This window comes from Mycteria americana, chromosome 8 (assembly GCF_035582795.1).
Source record: "Mycteria americana isolate JAX WOST 10 ecotype Jacksonville Zoo and Gardens chromosome 8, USCA_MyAme_1.0, whole genome shotgun sequence".
Classification (NCBI taxonomy): domain Eukaryota; kingdom Metazoa; phylum Chordata; class Aves; order Ciconiiformes; family Ciconiidae; genus Mycteria; species Mycteria americana.
The window spans coordinates 33,823,808-33,849,595 of NC_134372.1; the positions used below are offsets into that span (position 1 = coordinate 33,823,808).

The 25,788-nt window shown below is 39.1% G+C and overlaps 1 protein-coding gene across 3 annotated transcripts; it reads right to left on the minus strand.

Annotated features, from left to right (window-relative positions):
• Positions 1-232: 232 nt before the first annotated feature.
• Positions 233-25,788, minus strand: HEATR3 (HEAT repeat containing 3). Of its 3 annotated transcripts, none has more exons than XM_075510656.1 (15): positions 25,651-25,788; positions 23,340-23,512; positions 22,455-22,542; positions 21,351-21,463; positions 19,442-19,551; positions 18,532-18,672; positions 17,473-17,756; positions 16,673-16,763; positions 13,415-13,572; positions 12,307-12,389; positions 11,912-12,048; positions 9,374-9,462; positions 8,424-8,567; positions 8,145-8,321; positions 233-7,200 (listed from the first exon to the last, which is right to left on the minus strand). In XM_075510656.1, exons 2-15 carry the CDS (start codon positions 23,384-23,386, stop codon positions 7,081-7,083), a joined length of 1,782 nt encoding a protein of 593 aa, XP_075366771.1. In that variant the 5' UTR covers positions 23,387-23,512; positions 25,651-25,788; the 3' UTR covers positions 233-7,080. The 3 variants fall into 3 exon arrangements, with proteins under 3 accessions (XP_075366771.1, XP_075366769.1, XP_075366770.1); XM_075510654.1 differs by lacking the exon at positions 25,651-25,788 and adding an exon at positions 25,088-25,268; XM_075510655.1 differs by lacking the exon at positions 25,651-25,788 and adding an exon at positions 24,494-24,604.

The following is a 25,788-nucleotide window of genomic DNA, read 5'->3' on the forward strand; positions in this document are numbered from 1 at the left end:
CCAGCGCTCTGCGGTACACGGCCTCTTCTGCGGTCAGGTTACCCTTCTCGTACACCGTCAGCTGCCACTGCACTCCCCTAAAACTCTTTTTGAGATGGTTACAGATACTTCTGGGTCTTCCTGCCTTTCATTCAGCTCCAAAGGAGGAGAAAAGATAACCTAGGTGCCATACTTGTACAGCCAACGTTTCTGCAGATGGAAAAACACATTACATACACAACACAGCAAACAGCAACATTTAATAGTACAAGTTCTGGTCAGATTCAGTTTTATTTTTAGTGTTTTCATACTACAGCCTTAAAATGCCTTTAATATCAGCTAGAAAGCTTCCAGCATACTGCATGGAGGGCCTGGTGCTTCCCATAGTTTCTGAATTGCATGGGAGAGTATTTCTCTTTAAGAAGATGGAGGTGAAGGTTTTGGAATTAAAAAGCTGCATTTCAGTTCCAAATATTCCATGAGGTGGACAGCTTGCAAAGAAGTCGTCTTAGCACCACTTCCTGATGACAACCAAAGACTAAAGTTCTGGCTTCTCCCCACCATCCCAGAGCAGGGCATTTTGTCCCCAGCCCTCCTCTGTTCTGTCACACAGTGTCTGACATGCATTGTCCAAGAGAAACCCAACTACAGCAAGAAGCTGTAGGGTGAAATTTGGTTTTTGAGTTGACAGACTTAATTGCTTTAAAAATTAGGATCTGTACCTAAAACTACCCTCAAAAGCCAAGTGGAAGCTGGTGGGACTTAAGCACAGCTTGGAATTGGAGAAATACCGCCCTGAATAACCCTATTTTCCAAAACCCAAATTCTTCAATTATTCTGAGAATTATAAAAATACCAGAAAAAGGTATCTAGAAAATGACTAGCCTGATGTTCCTCTTGCATCAAAGACGCAAATAAAAAGGTTTCAATTAATAAACTTTTTTTTTTTAAACACAACACAGAAAAGTGAGCGTAAGTCTAATAAAGGATTTCATGTTGTCCTTAAGGAGATAACAAACAGAAAAAAAAATTTTTTTAAAAAAAGCTAATTCTGAAAAAAACAATTATTTGTTGTACACTCGTAGAACATAAACGTAACAAAGTTTTGTTGTAGTACTGGGGTTTATTAATTTACAGGATTCCTCAGTAGCAACTCTAGTCCCAAGCAAATAAAGCCAGGACAACATGGGTGGTGTGATACCTCAAAGGCTTTAGATTAGGGAGTGTACCTATGGGGTATTAAAAAAAAAAAAAAAAAAAAAAAAAAAAAAGAGGCACCCACACCCCTCCCAACCAACAACTCCCCCCACTTGAATATGGTCAAAGTGATTTTTTTAATCATGACTTTGAACTTTAACTTTTTTACTTACTAAAAAGAGAACTTCTCAGAAAAGGTTATTTAGAAACATCATGCATTTTCTAGCTGAATCAGCCATTGTTCAGTGAAATTCTGGAAGTGCCTTTCACTCCATCAAGGGGCAGGGAAGAGGGAAGAGGCCAAGGCAATTCTCCTCAAAAGTTCAAATAAAAATTCACGTCAGAGGAGAAAGAAAAAAAAAAAAAAGAATCCTTGCTGGGATTCTTGTCAAAAAAGGAACACAAAGCCAGTAGAAGGTATACTGAAATCCCAACACATCTTTAAAAGTGGTATAGGTATTTATGTGAGCACCTTGCAACCCCAGGGCTGCATCAGCACCCTCCGTTGTGTTTGAGACCACGTAGCAGCCACAGCTGTTGTAACAGAGTACAGATTATTACAATGGTATCTTATTTCAGTTCACAAGCATTTTGATTTAAGCCCTTAATATACCAGTAATGCAAGGAGATCCTGACACCCAGATTTGAAAGAAAAAAAAAGCATCTTACCATATCCTTTGTGTGCAAGTCTCAACCTATGTTTTTATGTGGTCACTGAATTATGTCTGACAAAATGCCTCTCACACAAACAAGGAACTTATGAAAATAATACAAAAACAAAATGAAATTAGAGTGAACTGATTTAAATGCATGCTATTTTTCCCAGAAGGTACAAAAGTTAACAGTTTGAATTCATTTGGAAATTGGACAAAAAAACCCCACCACTCAAGTAAAAGCTTCTTCAAACGGAAAGGCTCACCATGTTTCAGCCCTTGTGGAAAAACGTCAAGTTCCTTAATCTGCTGTGACTGTCAGAGTTTTCAGTTTTGGCCAATTATCTTAATGTTATATACCTTAACAGTATGTCCAGTGCAAACTATATTTAGATTGTTTGCTCAATTCATCTGTGCCAGAAAGGAACAATTACATGATTTTCAATTGCCAGTACCATTGCCTGAATTTGAATTTGCAATAGTAAATGTAAGGCTAGACGTTCCTATCCAATCCTCTGGGAATGCTTTTACTGAAAATTACTAAGGAAACAGAACTTGAGTTTATGTGCATTTTTGGTTGGTTGTTTTATGTTAATATTCCACAAAATATGCATTTCATTTATAATACTTAAACTACAAACGGATTTTAAATTAATTTGTTCTCTGACACAGTTCTCATTTTGTAATTTTAGTGTGCTCTGATTTTTTTAATATTTTCTCTCAAAATACAAATGTAAAACCAAGCCAAGGAGTACTGGTTAAAGTTATTCTTGTTCCTGTAAGACAACGATCTTTAAAAAAACCCATACTGTACAAAAAAATACCTTCAACACACACCACAAACCCCAAATAGTTAAACGATTGACTACAATGTCATATACAGCCATCTTCTGAATGTCAAGGCATGACATATAAAAAGTACTTCACAACAAATGCTTATTTAAGTCTTGCCACTTGTTTCTTTTCACAGAGAGCAAAAATAAAACCACACAGCAATGATAACTCCTTATCTACACAGTTGGGGATTCAATATTTTGCAGGCTGCAGAGAGACCAAAGCAGCAGCAAATGCCACCAGTCCTACTGCTTCTGAGCAGGGTGGGGAGCATGCAGCCCTCTTTACGCTCTTCACTCAATACCATAGACCGACTTAAATGCAGCACCTATTTTGGTATAAAATCTCAACCCAGAGCCAGATTCTGTTGTGCTAGGTGTCAGACAGGGAGACAAATAAAGAAGCAATCCATACTTTCAAAGGATTGCAGTTTTTTAATTGAAGCACAGACAGATGATGCCCTAGGGACCAGGATAAGCAAACAAATTCCGTTTCAGATACCTGTTTTGATACCAGTCTTATCTATGTGATTACATGAACTGATGAAGATCACTTACATCTATTTAGCATCTATTTACTTATACTGCACACTGTCTAGATCAGTCCAATTTCTGCCACCCTCAAAGTATCTTCAAGATCTGCCTTTGCCTTTATAGGCTGCCAAGAATCTTGTCTTTGTCTCAAGCTTACCCTAAACCTATTTAAATAAAACAGTGCCAAAAGAGCCCCCAAAACATTTAATTTGCACCACATCATCACTTCTGCTGCTGCCTTAATTTTCCTTAACTGTGTCCAAACAACTTTTACAGTCCCAATCTTCCAGCTTAGCTCTTCTGTATTTACAAATCTCTTCTGGATTTAGGCCCCAATCTGACACTTCTTTAAATCACTGATAACTTGGCTCGTCTTCCATAGACAAAAGTCTTCAAAAGTCTTCCATGCTTTTCCTATTAACTTCTATCTTGCCCCTTACAAGCAGAACATGCTTTCTAAATTAACATACAAAATTATTACCTCTCATTCAGTCACAAACCCTTCATTAGACACCAAGAGCAAATTACACTAAACTGGTAGCTAGGCAGGTGATAGAGTAAGATTTTCTCATTCAGAGATATAAAAGTATGGACATCAAAATACACAGTTGGCTAATTATTATTAGATAACTATAATATCATAGAAACCCCGAAGGAAGATGAGGGCTCCATTTTGCTATGGGCCAATGGTAAGGGCAATGGACTTTGGCAAAGATCTTACAACATAGGATGTTAGGAACTATCACATATAAAAGCTTCATTAATATTAGCTAAGAGGTTAAAACAACAAAAACACCTCCCAAGAGCTAGCTACAGCTTACCCCTCTATCAACCCAAACATATCTGGTGAGATGGAGACAGAGCCACCAGCTTGTCAGCGTTTCATGACCTCAGCCACACAGGCCCACTAAAGTGCTCCAGTCTCCTCATGAAACAAAGGTGAAGGGATTATTTTAGGTTTTGTGTGTTATAGTACAAACTCACAAGAAACCAAAATGCCTTTGCATGTCCTTATTTTTCTTTCAGCTATTAGCTAGAAATGGCATGTGTACCAGAAGATAGAAGCAAGTATTTTAAGCACTAAAAATCATATACTTCTGCAAGTGATATGGTTCATACTACGCACCTATCTTATTATGACACAAATGACTTTTTTTTTTTTTAAAAGACATTCAACTGATTAGTGCATAGCAAAAAAAAAAAAAATCCATGCACTCATACTGCTGGAATAGTTTAAGATCTAAATGACAGTCTGTCTTTTCACTTGAAGGAAAAAAAACAGGGTCTGATAGCTTTTATTAAGAAAACCAGGTTTTCTAGTGGATGTCCTATCTTCTATATATTTATGTGCAACTTTCAGATTCATATTTGAAGATGAAATGTTCCTTCTTATTAGTAACCTAAAAAAAAAAAAATTGCTAAAATAAAAATAACACACTGAATTGTTCAACAGTCCCCAGGAACCAGATTATGACTGCTACACTTGATGTAAAATGCAAAGTCCTACACTTGGGACAGAGTAATCCCGTAAAATAGAGCAGGCTCTAGACTGAATGACCAAAGAGCAGCTTTGAAGAGAAGGACCTAAGGGTCCTGGTGGACAGTAAGTTGAAGTCAGCAGTGCACCCTTGCAGTGATGAAGGCTAACAAATAATGGGCTGCATTAGCAGGAGCATGGCCAGCAGGTCAAGAAAAGCAACTACTTCCCTCTCATGAGATCAGCACTCATGAGATCACATCTGGAATACTGTGTCCAGTTTTGGGCCCCTCAGTATAAGACACAGTAGGGCAGGTCAAGCAGAAGGCCACCAAGATGGTTAGAGGGCTAGAGCATACGAGGTACAAGGATGGGCTGAGGGAGCTGATTTTATTCGGCCTGGAGAAGAGGGGAATATAATTGGTGTTTTCTTGTAACTACCAAATGGGGGTTGTAAGAGGAGATGGAGGCAGACTCTTCTTGGTGGTGTGCAGTCAAAGGACAAGGGGCACATTTTGCAGCAGGGGGAAGTCCTACTAGGTGCAAGGGAAAAAGAAAAAAGAAGTGTTCACAGTGAGGGCAGTCAAGCACTGGAAAAGGCTGTCCAGAGTTGTGGGATTTCCATCCTTGGAGATGCTCAAGGCCTAGCACAGCCTATCTGACTCCAAAGTAAGTCCTACTTTGAGCAGGGGGCTGGACTAAGAGACCTCCAGAAATCCTTTCCAACCTAGATCATCCTGCAATTCGGTGTAGCACCAGAAAATGAGAGCAGAACTTTCTGTGTGAAAGTCTTTTTAAGTGCTCCAAACAAATATTAATGCCTTTTATCAGGCACAACACTGGGATTAAAATCCACACACTGTGCAGTCTTATGCCGTAATCCACCTAGCTACTCTTTCTTCACCTGTTACACTCCAGCCCTCTTCACTGCCTGCCCCTGCCAAATCCCAGGATAACCTTTCAACCGCTCTGTGCTCCTCAGGACTTCTCCTGGACTTCTCCAGGCCCTTGAGCCTTCCCAATCCCACACTCACTCACTCATTTGATTAGCAGGCATTGCATCACATCACACATTTCATCCAGCTCGTATAAAGCAATAGCAGTAACAGGACTTCAAGCAATATAGCTGCTTAAACTAATTTTTCATTTCTCTTGCATTTGACAAAATACTGTATATCAGAATTTCATAAAGTCAGTCATTTGCAAGTTATCTGGCCAGTTCCTGAGCCTGCTTTCCAATCTAAGAGACTGAAATCTAACAAACCGAGCAAATTTGGTCTTTGTAGTTCCATGCCTAACACCAGGGGCAAAATTTTGCCAAAAGCCAGATGCCTGTGCTAAGGCAGCATGTTAAGAGAAGAGGGGGGAAAAAACTCCCATTTCAAAAATCAGCATAACAAAATGCTTTTGTGTTTGGTTGTGGGGTTTTTCCCTTAAAAAAATGTGTATGAGAGGATCTCATTCACAGAAACACAACCAAAGCTTTTCATATATAGAAGATCACATTCAATCTTCATGAATCAGTGATATTTTTTGAAAATAGTTTCTGTATTTTACAGCTTAAAAATCTCTATTACAAATATTTGAAAAAGATATTTTAAGCCATTATAAAGTTACTTTAGATAATACCACAGTATTAAAAACTTTTAATTAGATTTACTACTTCCCTGAATTCAAATTCATCCTGATGTAGAATTACAAGGAAGAAAGTAAATCAGGAGACTTGATTTTCAGAAATACCAATCAAAATAAAGTAAAAACAGGGAGCTGCGTATAAGCGTAGGATCCTCTTACACTGATTTCCACAGCAAAAAGCTATCATACTGAATTTATCATAAATGAATCAAAACAGTTTTCTCTCTGATGAACGTCATGAAGTAACAGATCCAAGTGCTGACAGTAATCTACACACTTATCACACACTTCTCTTGGGAAGCTTGCCATAAGTGCCTGTGCAATTCTAGAAATAGGTAAGAGCAAATAGCAAATATGAACATTCTGCCACTGCTCGATTCCCTGAAAAATACCTTGAGCTTTTAAAATTTTTTTTTGTGATCTGGCACATAACCAAGAATATTCTCTAAATTACTTTTCCATGCAATTATAGTTTTCCGCCAGGATATGTGAGGATTTCTAAACAATGACAGTGGCGCTATGTGCAGACCTCAGGACTGCAAGAGCACATTCTTATCACTGCTAACACTTAATCTCAAAGTATGTTATGTTTTTTTACACTGTGACTTTCATATTGCATCAACCCAGAAGTATAAAAATACTGAACATAAAAAACTGCAGTATTAACATGAAAGTGAAACTGCTCTGCTCAATAAATTTTAGAAGTTCAAAATGGTTATATTTTTGGAAAACATTCAGTAAGGGAAACCTTAGTTTAAAGTTCCTCGATGTTTCAAGTTGGGGTTTTCCCTAGTGTCTCCTGATATGCAATGAATCTTCTCAAATTCATCTTCACATTGTCAAGAACACACAGTTGATCTGTACTATATTGTCCTTTGCCTTCTTTTCGCATCTGTAAAACCAAAAAATACATACTTTAGCAATGGAGAAGTTTCTCCTATTGGATCACCTAAAGTTTATAGTAATTGTATATATGTCTTCTATCAAGGCAGGCTACCCATGCTTTTTGAGAACTCCAACATGTTCACATGTGCACGTGCGTAGCTAGCAATTATTTCTGCAAGTTAATTTACTATAATACATCTCTGCCTAAAACTAGACTACTATTGGCATGCTATTTCACTCAAAATTCTGAAACATACACTTATTTTCTGTAGCTTTTTATATGAAAGACCTTGCACATCTAACTAACCAAACAACTGTAGCACTGTCAGGTATGTATTTTGTGTGTATAGTGCTTAGCTTTAAGACTATGAAAGTCACTCCTCACGCTTCATCTGACTAAAGAAACAACATATTGAAGGTCATTCTCTATTTAAGACAAGGATGTACTTAAAATTACAGTTTAGAATTTTGGCCTTGTGATTCTTGAAAATACAGAATACATAATCTATTTTAATTAACCAACAACAGAACAAAAATGTCTACCTGCAATTACAGCAAGTTAAAAACAGAAGATGTCAATGTAACTTCAGAAGGGACTTCTCCCCTACCAATTTAGCTGTTCTCCTCCAAAGACATATGCAAGATTTTTTTTTTACAAGGGTTTCAGAACAATACAGTGATTTGGACATCAATAATGCTGATGGTGTAATGCAGATGTTGCAACACAATGCTGCGCTGTTACCTTGATGGTTCCATGAACTGCAAGGTAAGTGTATTTGCTTTCCTCTAAAGCGGAATATCAGGAATTCAATTATTTGTTTTCTTTTTTTTTTTTGGTCCTCTTATAAAGCCATACATTCCTGTTTAATTAACTCGTCTAGCAGCCCAAATCTCAAAGCTTTAACCCACATTGTGTGTTGAGACCCTGAGCTGGCTGCATTTGATGCCTACCCTCATTTTGAACACTGGCTGAAATTCTTTCAGTGCTGGAAGCAACTTGATCTGTACCGCTGCCTTTTCTGCTTCTTTACCATCTGCGAATACATCAAAAAGTGCATCCAAGGCTTCCCCTGCTACCACAAGAGAAGATTCCTTCATAGCAACCTCAAGAAGAAATTTTCCAATCATCTGAAATAAGAGAGAAAAAGTTATTTTTCCAGCAGTGCTTAAGGAAATTGAAAGAAGTATCAAAACTGTTTTAGATTTGCAATGCAAAGCTTTCTTTTTCACCTTTAGTGTTTCAGCTGTATCTTGCCCTTTTGCCAGGACGCTGCCAGAAATTCCAAGGATGCTCACTACATTCACTCTAACACTGGCATTGCTGCTGTGAATACCAGCTTCACATAAAGCCAACAGCTGCTCAGGAGTCATACACTGTTTAGCAAGGGGGGGGAAAAAAAAAAAAAAAAAAACCACACATTTACATTTTCATGGAAATTATCAAATACGACATTTAGATCATTTGCTTTTACAGAACACAGGCAAATTTATAACAGAGTCCTGTATTATGAATTCTGAAAATGTAATCAGCAAGAAAACAGTTAAACTCTCCCTTTTAGCTTCTTAAGGTGTTTCTTCCAGAACACAGCCAAGGCTGTCATGAAGCTGAAGGAAAAAGTTCTGAGTCCAAAGGGATTTTTACAAATTTACCTAGCTCAATAGCTATTTCCAACTCATTACAACTTACAGTATAGAAGCTCATTTTTCAGTTTAAAGCCAGAAAGGACCAGCAGACCATCTAGTATTACATCTTATATAACAAACTATTATGCTTCATTCCTATATTTAGCTCACTAATTCATGTCCAACCAATATTTGAAGAAGAAGAACAACCAGCTTCAACTAGATGACATCAGAAAATAAAGAATTCACATTTCTAGGTGCTAATTTAATAAATGCTTGTCATTATATCCATCTCTTAAAGATACTACCTGTGGCTTATTGCTATTTTGGTTTTGAAATACCTTTCATCTGTTTACATGTTAAGAAGGAGATACGTAAAGAAGTATTCCTGTAAGGTCCATGAAAAATACAGAGTGAATGCTATTAAATCTGTTCTTTCAGTGTTCACAGTTGCTGAAATTTAGCACTTCATTTAAATGGTTTTGTTTCAAAAACTTTCCAGCACAATCTCACATGAATTTGAGCCTACCACAGCATTTGAGTTTGAAAGCTTTTACCTGGGAGATGTTCTTTGATGCCATTGTTTGTAAGAGAGCCCTCAAAGCACTGGTTATAGCTTCCAGGAATTCTGTGTCTGTAGGGAGTTCTGTCGAAGAATTGAACCCAGAGCCAGAAGTTAAACAGGAAGACAAAGGATATGAGAAGCAAAGAAATACAAATTCCTTAATCGTTCCTCCAGGTACTACCACAAACAGGAAGAGCTAGATTTTCAGAGACTGGTCTTTGTAGATTGTAACCATAGTGATTTGTTTGAACTCAGTATTAACTGCATCTGGAGGTTAGACCACGGTTTATCCTCATTTTCAGGCACATCCCTGGTTAAGTCACTTGTGTGACCTAACATATGGTACAAACCACCACCATCAGAACAGAAGCTTGAAAACTGGTATCACATGGAGGCCATAATACAGGAACTGAGAAAACTACAGAAGCTGACTGCGTACTTTAACTCCTTTCTTCTGTCTTCTAAGGAGGCTTTTTAGACACTCAGAACACTGGTCTCTTTCCAAATCATACAAAGAGCATGTTTCCCGATGGTTTAATAACCTTTCAGAAATGTACGATTCAAACACTGCATTATTCTTGTTTAACTACAAATTCATCAATACCAGCCATCATCTTCAATACATGTTCTGCATTTTCCTCTAATGTGTTCTTATTTTCTGGACTACTCCAGATGCAGAAACTCTTGATTATTTCATGCGTATCTCCTCCTTTCCTATGTAAGCAGCTAGATCTTTATGCCCCTTTTTCACCCTGTAAACCACAGAATTCCTTCTAACCACATGTTGGTATGTTATCAACTCTATCTGGCAGTTTCCATTACATAGCGTTTAACTATTAAAAAAATAGCATGTTAACGAAAAAGGACATGGGCCATTAAACTAATTTATTAGCACTCTCTGTCTTCAGCTAGCCACTTCTGCAGTTTCATCTAAGAACTTTCTGACTATTGTGAAGCAAAACATGTAGACCCTGAAATCTTGCAAGTCCTGCTCTTCAAGCATGAGACAAATCTTTTATGTGAACTTCCTTGCATAGTCTTCATATTTATTTTCATTTCCTGCATTTTAGTTTCTCAAGCACTACACTGTCAGTAGTAATGTTCCCATAGACTGATCACATGCTTTTAATGACATTGAGAAAAAAAGTGTGTTTTGCAGGCAGATGCATTTTCAAGCATTAATGCAGTGTCATACTGTACACTACAGCAAATAAGAACTACACACATTGCATTTGTGGCTACAAATGAAGATGCTTGAAGGAAGGGAAGAAAACTGAACTTCTCAAGCTTCTAAGAGACAAGAAATGACAAAGCCACGCATATGCTAGACTTCAACAGATATGTCTTATGAAAAATGTTTTCTGACAATTTTGAGAATTGGCAGGCTTTTCCAGCCTCTAAGAATATCTCTTATTTTTTGAAAAGCCATCATCACTGACCTTGAAACAAAAACAGATTATCAGAATAGTCTGAATGAAGCAGCCTGTCAGGGAACCAGATCATCAGCTTGGAACTAATTTTTTTTCTTTTTTTTTTTTTTAATCTCAGTTCAGCTTCTCTAGTGTCAGTAACAGAGAGATCATAGGGTAAATGGTCCAACAGCATTATTGAAATGATGCTGATCTGATGTACAAGATTACAGGAGGTAGCTGGAAATGCTAACTGCTGCGTATCTATGCTAGACCATCCAATGATACTGATACTAGCAGATCTATGGGGAAACCATCACAGTATCTCTATGAAATAATGTGCCTTGGAGGAACTACAGTGGATACATTATAGTGTCTACCAGGATATATCTGAGATTCTAAAATAGTGTTTTTAGAAAAATGAAATTTATTGCCTTCTCCATTGAAATTGAACCACCACCACCATAACAGGAAGTTAAGTAGCTTTAATATGTAGTCATAAAAACTTTGCACATTTTCTTATTACAAATATATTTTCAATAAAGGTATGCAATCATATGCATAAAGCATATCCTGGAGACAAGGCAGCTGCTATCTTTCCTACTGTAATAAGGATGTACATTCTCGAGATTTTTGCAACAACCACCTTTGCCATAATTTCATAAGATTCCTAGAAAAAATGACGTGAAAGACTATGCTAGATACCCTTTTTTTCACATGTCCATTTAGGCTAGTTTGCACATTTAAAATGAAAATGTCCCATCTTCTTCATGGCTTGTCTCATTGATGAAAAACTGCTATAATCACAAATATGATCAAGCAAACAGTTCTGGTCTCACAGCAAGGCATGATTCATCCACTAACTTAGTGACTTTCTGTGTGCACACACACAGACGTAAAGCATATTCTTGCATTAGGAGCATACTTGCTCAAGATGCAATTTGGATAAACACATCTTATCAGGATACACTGTTTTGTCAGCACATTTCCAACATTCAGTATCCTTATTTTGAAAGACCAAAGGGATAAAATTAGTAATAAAATGGCATTAAAACTTAACAATGAACATGGCTACCTTATATCTATATGAAATAGGTCAGCAAGCCCCCTTTACATCTTACCCGTTTTAGAAAAGACTATCTGCGAGAGATGTTGTGCAAGTGACTGAAGTGCTGAAGCTCCTCCAAGACAATCCACATCTGACACTAACAAAATGCTATGAAGACATGTTAAAGCTCTACATTGCACCGCATTCAGTCTGAAACAAACAAAAAAATGCACTTAGCAGATCTCTTTGAAAACAGATGTCAAAATACAAAGAATGATCTTGAATTAAATAAGGCTGTGATCTGGTGTGCAGCTTACACAAACATTTGTATCTCTTTATTCAAAATCACGTATCAGATCTGCCATTGTCCAGATCTTAAAAGCAACCCAACGATGGGCAATCCTTCTAAGAGTTCTAAAACAACTGAATATACATGAAAAATAGTAAGAGAGACAATGAAATTCCTACTTTTTAATTAATGGTTTCCAAGACGGATTGTGCATACAGATGTCTAGAGCAACACTGTTCGGAAAAGCGGTTTTTTCAAGAATCTGGGGAGGGGAAAAAGAAAGGTTTAGCAATAAAGCTTTTTTTTTTTGCCTTTTTTTTTTTTAGGTGTGTTTGAGGGGAAGACTGAAATTTTAGCTTCATGTCAAAAAGATACTTCAAACTACATATTTCAAAGCTTTCCAGGTAGCAAGTGTCTCACCTGCTAAAAATGCCAGAATCTTCCCCACTCAAATGGTGCAATTATACACTGGGTTTAGCATAGCATATTTTAAGTATCCAACTGTACTGAACAAAAGGTGATTTTCTAGGTCTCTGCTACTCTTTTTTATTTGGATCTTTCTTCTTACAGATTCCGCTACAGAATTTTCAGATAGCTGCAAGTCTAAAAGATGTTGCCATGAAACTTAGACTGCTTGCTATTAAGTACAAAACGCCTTGAATCATCTCGCACCTTGATGTTTTGGGTCAGAATTCTACCACACTGCTGAACTAGCATAATAACTGATTCAAATGATGAACTTCATCTGTACAACCCCAAATAAGAATGAGCAAAACTCTGAAACAAGAACATCTGAATTCCTGTCAGTGTCAAATATTATACTTCAGACACTATGTGTAAAACAGGGGGAAAGAGGAACTCACACTTTTTCAGTGCTGACTGTTGCCATTCACATATGCTACTTCCACCTCACTTAGCTAATATGGAAATCTGACAGTCACGATTCTACTCAAAATTTCCTTTCTTTTTGCAGGTAATCTTTTTCATGTCCAAATCAAGGAATAACCTTTGTATTTTGGAGAAGCCAAACTTAAAAAAAAAAAAAAAGCAGCACCAGATTTCTGAAACACATGAACCTTCTATTCCCACTTACATGAAAAAATTATTTAGGTCGAGACAGCTCACGTGATGATGCTCCACCTTTAGGCCAAAAAAAGTGAAGCTGAACTGATTTAAAAAAATATTCCTTCTCTCCAGATGGATTGGGATAATTTGTTTGCCTAACCTGGGATACAAATCAGGCACAAGAGAAAGACTGTACCATGTGTTGGAAATAAAAGACAATACCTTCTTTGGAATGAGGTTGTTCAGAAACGCGGAGTTAACCTCATCAGAGAGGCACAGGGGTGACATTAGCAGCCCACCCCCCTCATTATATGAGTTTTCCATAAACAAGTCGCTTTCATCACTGCTGGACAGTTCTTCCCATTCATCATCAGAGGGATCTGAGAACAGAAGACAGACTTGTAAATGTAACATCACTCATGCAATAGGTATCCTACTTCTCAATTAAACTTGGCTCCAGCTCTTGGTTTAGGAGTCTTTAAGCTCTTGGGCTCTAATGAAGTCCACACAAACCAAGTGCCATTAAGCCACAGTTCTAAACAACGTACTACTTTTGTTTAAATTGTTTTATTTTTTATTAAAAAACTGTTTATTTTATATTCACTCATGCAACAAGTATTCTTATGAGAGGTTCTTCATACACAGGTACTTCATTCTCTGATATTAACTATGCTTCACTTAAAGATATCAAAAAAGGTATAGAAGAAATTTCATAAAGCATTTACTAGGATTTTAACTTGGATTGTACCATTTTACTTTTTGAGGTAAATTCAAGCATGCAAATAAGCAGTTTAACTTAACTTGTTTAATAACTGCAGTCAGTTTAAGGCAACTGTTTTCTCTGGCAATACTGAAGCCACAGACAGATGTCCTCTTACTGGGCAGTAACTCAGCTGGATGAAGATGTTAATGTCTCCACAGCAAGGCCAGTTGAAAGGAAATGACGACAGCAAAACAAGCCAAAGCAGGCCAGCTAATCTCTGTTAGCCATTTCAGGCAACATATTTTAAGTAAAGTAAACTAGGTTTATAGCTATAAACCTGAACTAGGTTTATACTTACATGATTTACTCTACTAGCAGATCTGTAAGGGCAGACATTGTGAGAGGGGCTGAGGCAGTGTTACCAATGGGCACAGCTACTGTAAAGTGAATAATCTGTCCATCCATGGCTTAAGGCGGACTTGGCCTGACAAGCACAAGCTAAGTCCATCATTTATATTTAAACTGATATATCTACTTCCACAGGGTTTACACTGATTTATCTAAAGTTGTTTTAAACCTGGTTACATTTTAACTGGTGTGACACTGGTGTTTACGCAAGTCCTAAGTCTACAGGTTGGACCAATCCTCCTTACTGACAGGTGAAAGCTCTGCCTACGTACATAGGTCAGGATATTTAACTACTGTGATGAAAAAATATCATATTCACCCTCAAGTAATTTACTCTTACAACACAGATTCACATGAGATCCAGGTACTGTAGTAACTACAGTAACAGCCATGCACTTTTCTGTGGCAAAAGGTAAATTCATTCACTTAAAATACAGCAGTAAAGGTTTAAATGAATGCATTTCACCTGCACTATGCAGGAGCTTAAGAATTTATTTGAAGGTGATGATTACTGTTTATCTGATGCAAAGTAACTCATCAGGCTGTGGCAACTTGATCACATGGGCATCTTCTTTTGCTTATGGTAATATCCAATTCATTCTACGGCCATAATATACTAGTATTAATAGCGTTTGCATGAGAAAACGGTCGTCTTTTATGCTTTACTAACCCACAGTAGCAACAAGCATGAAAACAAAGCAGACCTCCCCTTTCAGTTAGTCTCTTGCCTCTTCTAAAAAAAAAAAAAAATCTCATCTGCATCTTTACAAAGCAAAGGAAACAAAAACCTCCTTTGAAAATTAAATTATAACTATATGAGCTAACCATGCAATTCAGCAACAACAAAGACAACAGTCATCATATATTCACAGTGAGTGACCAGAGCAGAGCAGGAACTGGACTCTGGAACGTAAGCCCATAACTAAGATCAGGTTTTCTGTAACGTTCTTGGAAATACAGAAGCATATCCAATGGCAATCCCATCTTAACTAGCGCTGGTAACCTACAAACTACAGACTGGACAGCAATCCCATCTTAACTAGCGCTGGTAACCTACGAACTACAGACTGGACAGCAATGCCGGAGTCTCCTGGATTCCTTCCTGTGTCCCCATTAAGAGGAGAGCACTCTGCTTCTTCCAAACACCGGCCAGCATTCAGTAAAACATGTCTCTTGCCAGCCTGGTTGTTTCCCTCAGTTCTGTGGCAAGCTGAGTGTTTCTATGAACTCAGCATAATGGCTACAGCTATTTTAGCCCTCAAATAATTTGAAAATTAAATGAACAGCTGCCTCTGGATTCCTCTTAATTTCTACAGACTATATTTCTGTCTGCCCATGAATGGGTAAAGTACTGTAGTGAAATACAACACAATCAGCCTTACATTACACTGAGTGAATGGCAGAATATGCAGCTTATCCACAAGAGATTTTCCAATTAAAGGGGAGAGCTTATGAATTACAGCTCATTAGATGAGAAATGCAGTTATGCAATGAGCTTCATATACTAGGTGCAGAATTTCCTTGCGCTGTAAGAGAAAAAAAAAAATCACCATTGGGAATACCTGGGTATTACTGAGGATTTTATTAGAACCTGAAAGATTTACTTAGAAAGTTATCTCCTACACAATTATTTTTGCATCAGGCTCACGAACTGTACTAGCAATTACAATTTTCAGGTTTTGGAGGGTTTGTTTGTTTGTTTTAAACAGAATCTGAGAATCATTTATTTGTTTTCCTGAAGATTTGGCGAAAAGCTATCAAAACTGAGTATCAGAGCTCATAGAAGATACAGAATATCTATTTCCTACTCCCCCCGAAGTAACAGCCTTTCTTTCTCCTCCAAAAAACCTCATAAAGGTGGAACTCTCAACAGCCTAAATCTGCACTGCTGCCAGATTTGCATGCAAAAGCTGTCTCTCCTCCTTCTTTTGCAACACTTGCAGTATCAAAACTGGAAGATTTATCTGCTTCAAAAAAATTGATGCCCCAGTCCTGCAATAGGATTCACACCCAATCTGTATCAGATGAACACTCACACCACGCTCTAACTGAACAAAGAATTTGCTGTAATACTTTTTAGGAAATATCTCTTCAGCACAACTGCTTTTTTGTTTGTTCTTAAACGTTGGCACATGTAGTATCATGAAAAAAATATGTAAGCAATAGAAATTATTTAAATGGTGAAAAAACCACTTAAATTAGTCATAGAAATTACAATCCAATCTGCCTCCTAGATGAGGGTATCAGGGACAACAAGTCTATGTGCACTCACCCTTAAAAGCTAAGATCACCAAACAGTAAACTAAACATGACCTATCCCAGAAAAAAAATGCACCGCAACACTTGCAATGAAAGAGATTCCTACAAACCTTCACTGCAGCACATATTAACAATGATTTCAAGAGCAGTCTGCTGAGCCATCAGTAAAGCTGTCACTTCTTTCAGTTCCCACTTATCAGTCTAAAAAAGAAAAATATGAACCAAATTTAATTTTCTAAAACAACATTTCAGTGCAACCTAAAGGACCCAGGCTGTCAGTTAAAAATACAAGCCAGCCATTTCCTCTTCTTATCCCTCCCCATTAAAAAAAAAAAAAAAAAATAAAGCAAAGGCAAAAAAACCCAAGAGGCAAACAAAACCTATCATCTTTCTGCTGGATGCTTCAGAACAAATTTTACCTTTAAGAAACAACACCTGCACTAAAGTTTTAACAGAAAAGATTACCTAATGTTAGCTAAAGCCCTAACAGAAACATTTATTTCTGTTATTCATTTCACATACGCAATAGTGAATGCATTCATTAACCTCGGTGTCATCTCCACTCACAACTGAATGGTTACAACCATTAGAACTCTCACTTGCCTTACGCAGAGATCAGAACTTCCTGCAGTAGCTACAAAGTGTCAGGTAAGCCTATACCTTCCACTAGAGGAAAAAAATGGAAATGTGCTTTCCTGATGTGCCATACAACTTGCTCACATTTGAACAAGTTGAGCTGAAATTCTCCATGCTCAGCTTTGAAGTTTTACCTAAAATAGCCAAGCCATTTGGGAGTTAGGATTAGTAACACTAGTAGGTAGCTACTCTGGCTAATGTTCAGTCAAGACCAGTCAGATGCTCAGCCAAATGCACTAAGTTAACTGAGAGCGAGCCAGCCAGCCACACTTACTGGAAGTAGGTCTGAAATGTCATTTTCTCTTCTGACTTTTCCTTTTGGTATTTCTTCCATGTCATCATCTTCACTCAAAACACAGTTGTCTATAACATCACTCATGTTTTCCTCAGTTTCTGCCTCCGCAGCGAGTTTTAACCTGTTTTTTTCAGCTTCATTCATACGAATAATTGTTTCACCAGCATCTATTGCTAATGATTCTGAAAAAATCTTCAGGATTGCATTAACCATGCTTCCCAGGCTGCCTGGAGGAATGGTATCCTTGATATTCCAGATAGTGCCTAAACATGAGATAGTTGAAATATAAAAATCTGTTAAAATACTCAATTCCCAGCTCTGTAACAGCTCTGTAATAATTTGTAAGGACACAGCCTCCACTAGTTAAAATACTCAATGCTTGTATTTCAGTATGAATGTTCAAGTCTTTTCTCTACAGACTTGTATTTTTTTCTGTTTAGCATTTCATATACTAATCTGTAATAACTATGGTATGCCCACATCTTAAGCTTAAGTAAATTTCAGCATGTAAAGGATACACAGCATACTTATGCAGAGCAATCTTGGCGACACTTTTTACCTGTGATAACAAATCCACATGAGATAACCATTTTCTAAGGATTCTCAAAATTTAATTTATTACACTCCAGTATCAAAAATCACCATGGTTGAGCACTTGAGGTGGAAAGAAGAATGCAAGGTAGAGAATCTGAGGTAAAAACCTATGGCTATTAAGATCAAAACAATTCCTGTACTACTTATTATTGACTCATTTCACTGTTGAAAACCAAATGAACAGTTAAAATGGGTTATCACACTGAGCAAGTACTGAATTCAGAATCAAGCATTTAAGACAGTTTTAAAACAACTAGTTGCAAATATTTGGTTACTCCAAAACACAATCCCAAGAGGCACAAATAACCTTATGAACCATCTATACAGGCTTTGACAATCAGATGTCCAGACTATAGCAGAGAAGACTAAGCCTTCTGTCCTTCCCACCCTCCTTTACCTGCCGTGCTCTCTCTCACAAGCAATGAACGCCCTCAAGCATTGTACCTGCTATCAGAGTTCTCAGAAGGATATGCTTCATTGTGCTCTCTGGACTCAGCATCACGGTTTCCAATACTTGTTGTGCAGAAGCATTGAATGAAGAAAGAAGATCTGGATTATCTTCCGTCACTGCCTGCAAGCAGTTTGCTGCAGCAAACAACAGCAGCAAAGATAATTAACAAACCCAATAGTAGCTTTCACCTTCCTAATGAGAAAGCGTTATCTTCCTGAAAGCTGGAGTAATGAAACAGACACAGGAAAAAACATTTCATGCAGCATCATGTTGTAATGGTATGACACTGTCCTGCACAAACTGTGTTTTAGATTACAAGACATTCTCTGGCAAACCTGTACATAAAACAGGTGAAGACAGTACCACATCAGACCTGGCACTAGCCGTATTAATTTCAGCTACTCAAAATTCAATTTCTCCATTGTATACTGACTAGGGAGAACACCAAAAAATGTTGCGAGCACATACACTTGTAAGACCATTATAAAACTATAACAACACTACTACTCATAAAAACACGTTGAAAGTGATAGGAGTTGTTTGGGGTTTTTTTGCATGGACTATATCCTTTGCTCTACAAAGTAAACCATTACCAAAACCAGAAAACAAAATGAAAAACACAGCCTCCATCTCGAGCTTTCTTTCCACAAAATTTTTCCTCCCATGTAACCACCAATAAGCCATTCTCCTTTGGACTGAAAACAAGCACAACAGATGTCAACTTCTGAATGATGTGCTGTTCAGGAAGGAATTTAAAGTCTTATATTCAGTGTAAAGTTTAAGTAACACTAAGGCAGGTGCATTATGCAACGGATGTGACACCAGTGTTACATTCATATGTATCACTGAAAATACATAAGAAAAAAAAATGTCTTTAAATCCTTTTCTCTTTTTACCACTTACCTACTGAAATAGCCAGATCCACATTCGTGGAAAATTTCTTCATGTAATGTAACACAGCCTCCAGACATCCTTCTTTATTGAATATGGATACTGCAGTATTGTTGCATTCACTAATGCATAAAAAAGATTAATAAAACACTTTTCCCAGGAAAAAATTACTGTAACATTTTAAGTAACATGTACTCACTATTACTCACATTTTAAAAACCTACCTAAGAATTAAACATTAGTCAAAGAGCTATCCTTCGTTATTGAGCTTATGATCAACTCTGTATAAAATGGAGAAAGAGAAGCTGCAATACCCTGGACACCTTTGAGGAAAGCTGGCTTCTGCCAGCTGCTTCTCACACACAGTATTCGGCAGTTTATTTGGGAGCCTAAGTACAGTCTCATACGGACAGAGCCAGCCAGAGCGTGAAAGGCAGCTTACAGCTGCAGGTTACAAGCCAGCCCAGGGCTTCCTGCGGCCATGGAAGACTTCATCCACAAACCCACTGACAACAGAGCAGGCTGTTGCCTCTCACACCAATATTTGCTTACTCCAGAAAATGACTGCTCTTAACATTCAGAAACGCATGCTAAATCAATGCTAAATGTGACATTTCTTTTAATGATCTAACAGTGGGATTTGTGTTTCTTCAAGTTTTCGCAGCTATTCCCATTTTTAAACTACTATATTGATACAAGACAAATTCAAACTAAAAAAGCATGGGACCTAACTAGCTACAAGGGTCTTCAAAAATTTACTTTTGAACATATTATGTCTCAGCATCAATGCCAGCCCCAATTTTATCAGTACCAAACTTAGCAATGAAGTCAGCAGTTCACAGTCATTGCCACAAAGTTCGAAATACAGAAGTGATTTATAGCACACTTAGTGATTATAGTTCCTGTTCCAAAGCACTTATGTCTACAAAACCAATTAAAAAAATGAACACAAAACACTATTGTCAGAGTTACAAAGGGTCATGTATTCTGTGTAAGGTGCTGAGCAAGCAGTTTCTGTACTGTTCTAGATTCCAATCCGTAAAAAAAAAAAAACCCAATTTACAAATAAGGCCCCAAGCCAGCAACCATACCATACAGACAGACAGAGGCAGCTCCACTGAAACACTGTACAGTACAAAACAAAATTCTGTATGGACCAAAGCATGTAATGACGTGGAGCTGTTATAAAACGAAGAAAAACAACACAAAATTCAAGGACAACTTTCAGAGCAAGTTTGTATCGCTTCAATATTTATAGCCATTTCTGTATTAATAGTATTGCCATTTCAATTCCTTTACCTGGTGTTTCCAATGCAAACTACTAACTGAACAATTCACATTCTTTCTCACATAATTAACTAGATTTATATCATGCCTCAGTCACTAAGGGACAGTTTGTCCAAACATTTAATATCAGCTTTTAGGATGACCTGCAGAGGGAGGATGTAGTACAAAAACTCTTCATATTCCCAGAGCACTGGAGTCCACTGGTCAGAATTTAATTTTCTCCATCTCCTGTATCACGATAAGGATCTAGAGGAACTGCATGCAAGACCCCACAACCCAAACTGTACAGGAGACTATGACAGAACACGTTCAGAAAACAATACCAGAACTTACGATGAACAACCAATAGAAAAAAAAATTGTCACTCTCCTAAATCTAATGACCAACTTTGTGCGCTTTTAGAATCCTTTACTTACAAAAGTAATTTATGGTAGAAGATAAACTTGTATTTCAGATCAGATGAGGGCTTGCCATTTATTAAGCAAGGCACACACAGGAGCAACACAATCAGAAATCAGAATCAGCAACTGAATATATCTTCCCATGCAAGGACAGTCATTTCCTTTCTGCCTCAATTACCATGCTCTTTTTCAGAAACAATTTAATTTAGCTCTTCTAAAAGGCCAGCACTTACCATACATTCCACAGCAAATTAATAGCCTCATTGGCTATGTCTTCAATATAATTTTTGTTAATCTCTCTGCATTTCTTTGGAGAGAGCTGGTTAGCATCTAGTCCAGTGCTACACTACAACCAAACAAGAGAACCAGGGTTGGGAAACAAACAAGCCAAGGAGAAAAGCAAAAACTTAAAACATTAGCAGCAGAGTGAATGGAGAGATCTCTCATGAAGCTGTTTATTACCAGAAAACCTGACTAGTTTCCTATTCTCTGTGAAAACTGGGCCACAATAGAATTGAATCATTGATAATTTTTTTTCTCTTGTAGAAAGACTCTTACAGTACTTGCTTTGCATTCAGTAGTACAGTACTTGCTTTGCATTCAGTAGTCTTCAGAAGCTTTTTTTTAAATAAAGAAATACTTAGCAATTTTAGAACCTGAAATGCTGTTTCTTGCTAATACAGTCTGTATGCAACTTTCAACAGTTCTTTCTAATCACAAAGATTAATTCAGCTAATATCTTGCTGTGCTTTACAATAATGCTATTACCCGTATCTTAAAATGGGGAAGAAACATACAGAAAACGATGGTATTGCTCAAGGCTGCTCATACAAAGACAGCAGGGGACAGAATTAAATACAATTTCCAAACTGCACTGCAACACCTGGACCAAACAAAGAATAGGTATTCAGTACAAATTATTCTACAATAGCAGTAACTACCCAACTGTAAATCCAAGCTTTAATTTAGACAAAATTGTTTACGAAGAAAACCTCCCTAGAATAATGTTGCAACATAAATGTTGGATCTGGATCTTGACTGACAGAATAGACTTGTCTTGACTGACATTCCAGACCCAAAATATCCAGACTGTTTATGCAAAAATCATCCTAGGCAGCAAACCTCACCACGGACCCAAGTTAGCAGGTCAAGAGGCAGAAGCAAGTGGTTTGAAATCTCTGGAATAATTTTTTTACTACTAAGCCTACTGAAACGTTCTTTTAAAAGATCTTTCAAGTATCTTCTCTTGATAATAGCTATAAAAAATGAACTATTTTTGAAAATGGGATAATTCAATGGCTAGATCAGTTTTAAAATCAGCATAAAAATAAACACACCTCTTTCAGAAGTGCAACAAGGGGTGTCATGATGTCTTTTGTCACCATGTCATCACAGACTTCAAATCCTCCACAAGCACTCAGATTTCTGGGAAAAAAAAACAAATGCTTTGGATCAGATACAATACTTTCCAGGAATGTTTCAAAAAACCCATGCATTCGGTATTCTTCTCTAAAGGTTATGGTGCTTTTTGTTTTAAAATCAATCTGCTTCATCAGTAACTTTAGCCTTCTACCTTCCTAACATAAAAGAGTAACTTTGGTGTTAGGGGAAAAAAAAATAATTTTCACTTACTTGTCTAGCGTAACTAGAGAGCTTATCTGTACTAAAACATGACTTCTGTCAGGTATTACTGTAAGATACAACATGAATTTTAACAAGTATTAGCATTACAATTTTGTACAAATAAAGCAAGCGGTAGGTCTGACCGCAGAATACCAACTCAAAATGATGCTGTTCAATATTTACAAGTTTCTCAAAAAGCCAGATGTGTGCACTCTCTACCTAACCCACCACTCCTACAGTGTTATCAAGACACAAAATGCCATACAAACAGTATCCAAGTTCTCTGTATTTCTTCATACTACTGTTGATTTTTTTTTCTTAACATAAGGATGGAAAGCAGCACATTCCACTGGGGACAGATAAAATGCTAGTAACCAACTTAAACCCAGCTCCTGACATTAAAGTCTCATGGCAGCCTGTTGGAGCAAGAAAAGCCCCTCTCTTGGGGACTTTGACTGACACAGGCATACTTACTCAAAACGGAGTTGAAGCAAGAGGCACTGGCATTCAAGGTCACGGCTTTTAACAGCAATAACCCACTTCTTTTCTTTACCATGCCAGGAGTACCTAATTCTAACTGAATACTAACAATTGCTTACCGGAGAGCACCTGCAGCTGTCTCACGAACAGCTAAACTGTGATCCATCAACAATGGTCCTAAACACCGGACAACATCTCTCTGCAGAAAGGCTGGGATTACATGCTTCTGCTGCAACAGCTTGGAAATACTGGCACAGGCATACTCTCTCACTTCAGCACTTGGATGCTGCAGCTGGGGAGACAGAAGGCAGATTACGGGGGAGAAAAAAGGTACTTGGAAGTTTTTATTGAGTGAAAAGACTGATCTGCCTTTTGATTTGCAGGCCCAGCACTGTAGCTCCTGTGTTACTGCTTCTGAATGGAATTAAGACCTTTTAACTTCCATGGAAGTTTACAAATCTTTGCCTGGGTTATGTGTGTTAACTATATGACTAGATAAATACTATTCTGGGTATTTAACAAGAGAGCCATAATTCAGACACAGATTTGACACCAGCTGGCACTGGCGAGACCTCATCTACTTTCGATTACCATCTTTAAAAAAAAATGGACAAAAGTGGGGGGAAAAATACCATCAAGGAAGTATAACAGACATAACATATCCACCATAAAGAAAAACTGAAGAATCAAAAAATATGAAAAACATGATAGCCTTTAGATGAAAAACATCTGCTTAAAGACAAGGAGCAAGCATTCTCTACGTCTACAAGACGACACTGACTTGTGCTATAACAGAGGTTTAGGTGAGATGTAAGAATTACAAACCATAAAAATAATAAAACAGCAGAAGTGCCTATCCTGGAAGGTCCTGGAGTTCGTTGAAAACCTAACAGAAAAGATAAATATCTGCTGAAGAGCAGAGTGGAAAAGAGTGGTACATCAGATCCTGCCTCACTGAAACTGACAGAGGTGTCTCAGTTCATCCTCACCTGTGCATTTATATATTTTTTTTTACTCTCTTTTAAGACTAAATAGATTAGTCCAGAAGAATAACCAAGCAGTGATTTGTTCAATGAGTTCAGTTATGTGAAGTGAACAAAGGGGATTTATTTATTTAAAGGAAAACAGATTTTTACTTCTCATTCTGAAGTCACATGTGCAGGAGGAGGTTTAAACTAGTTTTCACCTGTAACACTTAAACCAAAACCAGGAATGTGGCCAACAAGTGGCCAAACCCAGTCTTTTTCAGCATTTTCTATCAGTTATTGCTTACGTGTGGATCTTGGACTCATCAGCCTGGCTACCTGTAGGAAAACTCTCCAGTCGGGTAGACTGGACCCAAGCACTGCAAGAACTGCTTCAAAGCGCTTCCTGGGACAAGGGGCACAGAGCAGCCTCCCACCCTGCCCCAGCCCCTCTGAACCGGTCAGGAAGGAGAAAGAGAACCCGGTCGGGGTGCCGGGTCCGGGAACGAGGGGAGAGCAGCAGCAGCTGCCGGCCCGCCTGGGGCAGGACCGCCGCCACCGCCCCTCCCTGCCGAGCCGCCTGCAGGCGCAGCCGTGACGCCGGAGAAGCGACGCAGCGGCGGCAGGAAGGACGGGCGGCGGCGGACGGCTCCACGGCTCCTTCCCGCGCCCGAGGGCGGGCGGCACCACGCCCGGTCCCTTGCCTGACACCGCCGGGGAGGGCCGAGACCTCGCCCCACCCCCCGCGCAGCAGCAGGCACAGCCCCCCGCCGGGCCGGGCCGGGCCGGGGCTGCTCCGCTCCCGAGTGGGGGTCGAGTGGGGGTTGAGCGGGGGTCGCGCCGAGCCCGCCCTCCCCCTGCCCCTGCCCCTGCCAGCGGCCGCCCCCGCTCCTCCCCCGCACCTTCTCCAGCAGCTCCGCGGCCGGCTCTTCCTCGGGGCCGCTCTCCCCGTCGCGGCGCTGCTCGGGGCCAGCGGGGGAGAAGGGGGCCCTGCGGAACCGGCGCGCCCGGCTCTTCCCCATGGCTCCGCGGCCGCCGCGCCGCTCGGCGCCGGCGCACCCACGTGTGCGCCCCCGCGCAGGCGCAGGCCCGGCCCCGCCGCGCCCCGGCCCCGCCGCCAGCCCCGCCCTCCGCCCGGCGGGCGCCGTCGCCTGCGCTCCGCAGCAGCCCTCCCCGCCGCAGGCCTGCTTGCTGCGCGGTGACGGCTTTTCTAATTACGGCAACGCCACCCTTGGCACGCAGGCAGCCCGGCTCACCCACCGGGCACGCACCGCCAGCAAGGTCTGCGAAACGCCGCCTGTGCCGAGCGAAACGGGCGTAGCTTGCCCGGCAGCCCGCTAACCCAGGCATCAGCCGCATCCCCGCGTGTGTTCGAGGACATGATGTCTACTCGTGATGTTCGCCCAGGTCAAAAACTCAAACGAGGTAAATGTTGAATGAAACGATTTCCTCTAACAGCACTTACAGAAGGCAGGATTGACCTGTAGGGTGGAAAACTGGAAGGCCTCTCTCTCTGGTGTCAGTATCTTAGATTGTAAGACCACATCAAATATAGGAAATGTTGGTCCGGTATGAGTTACAGACTTCAGCTATAAACTTCTGA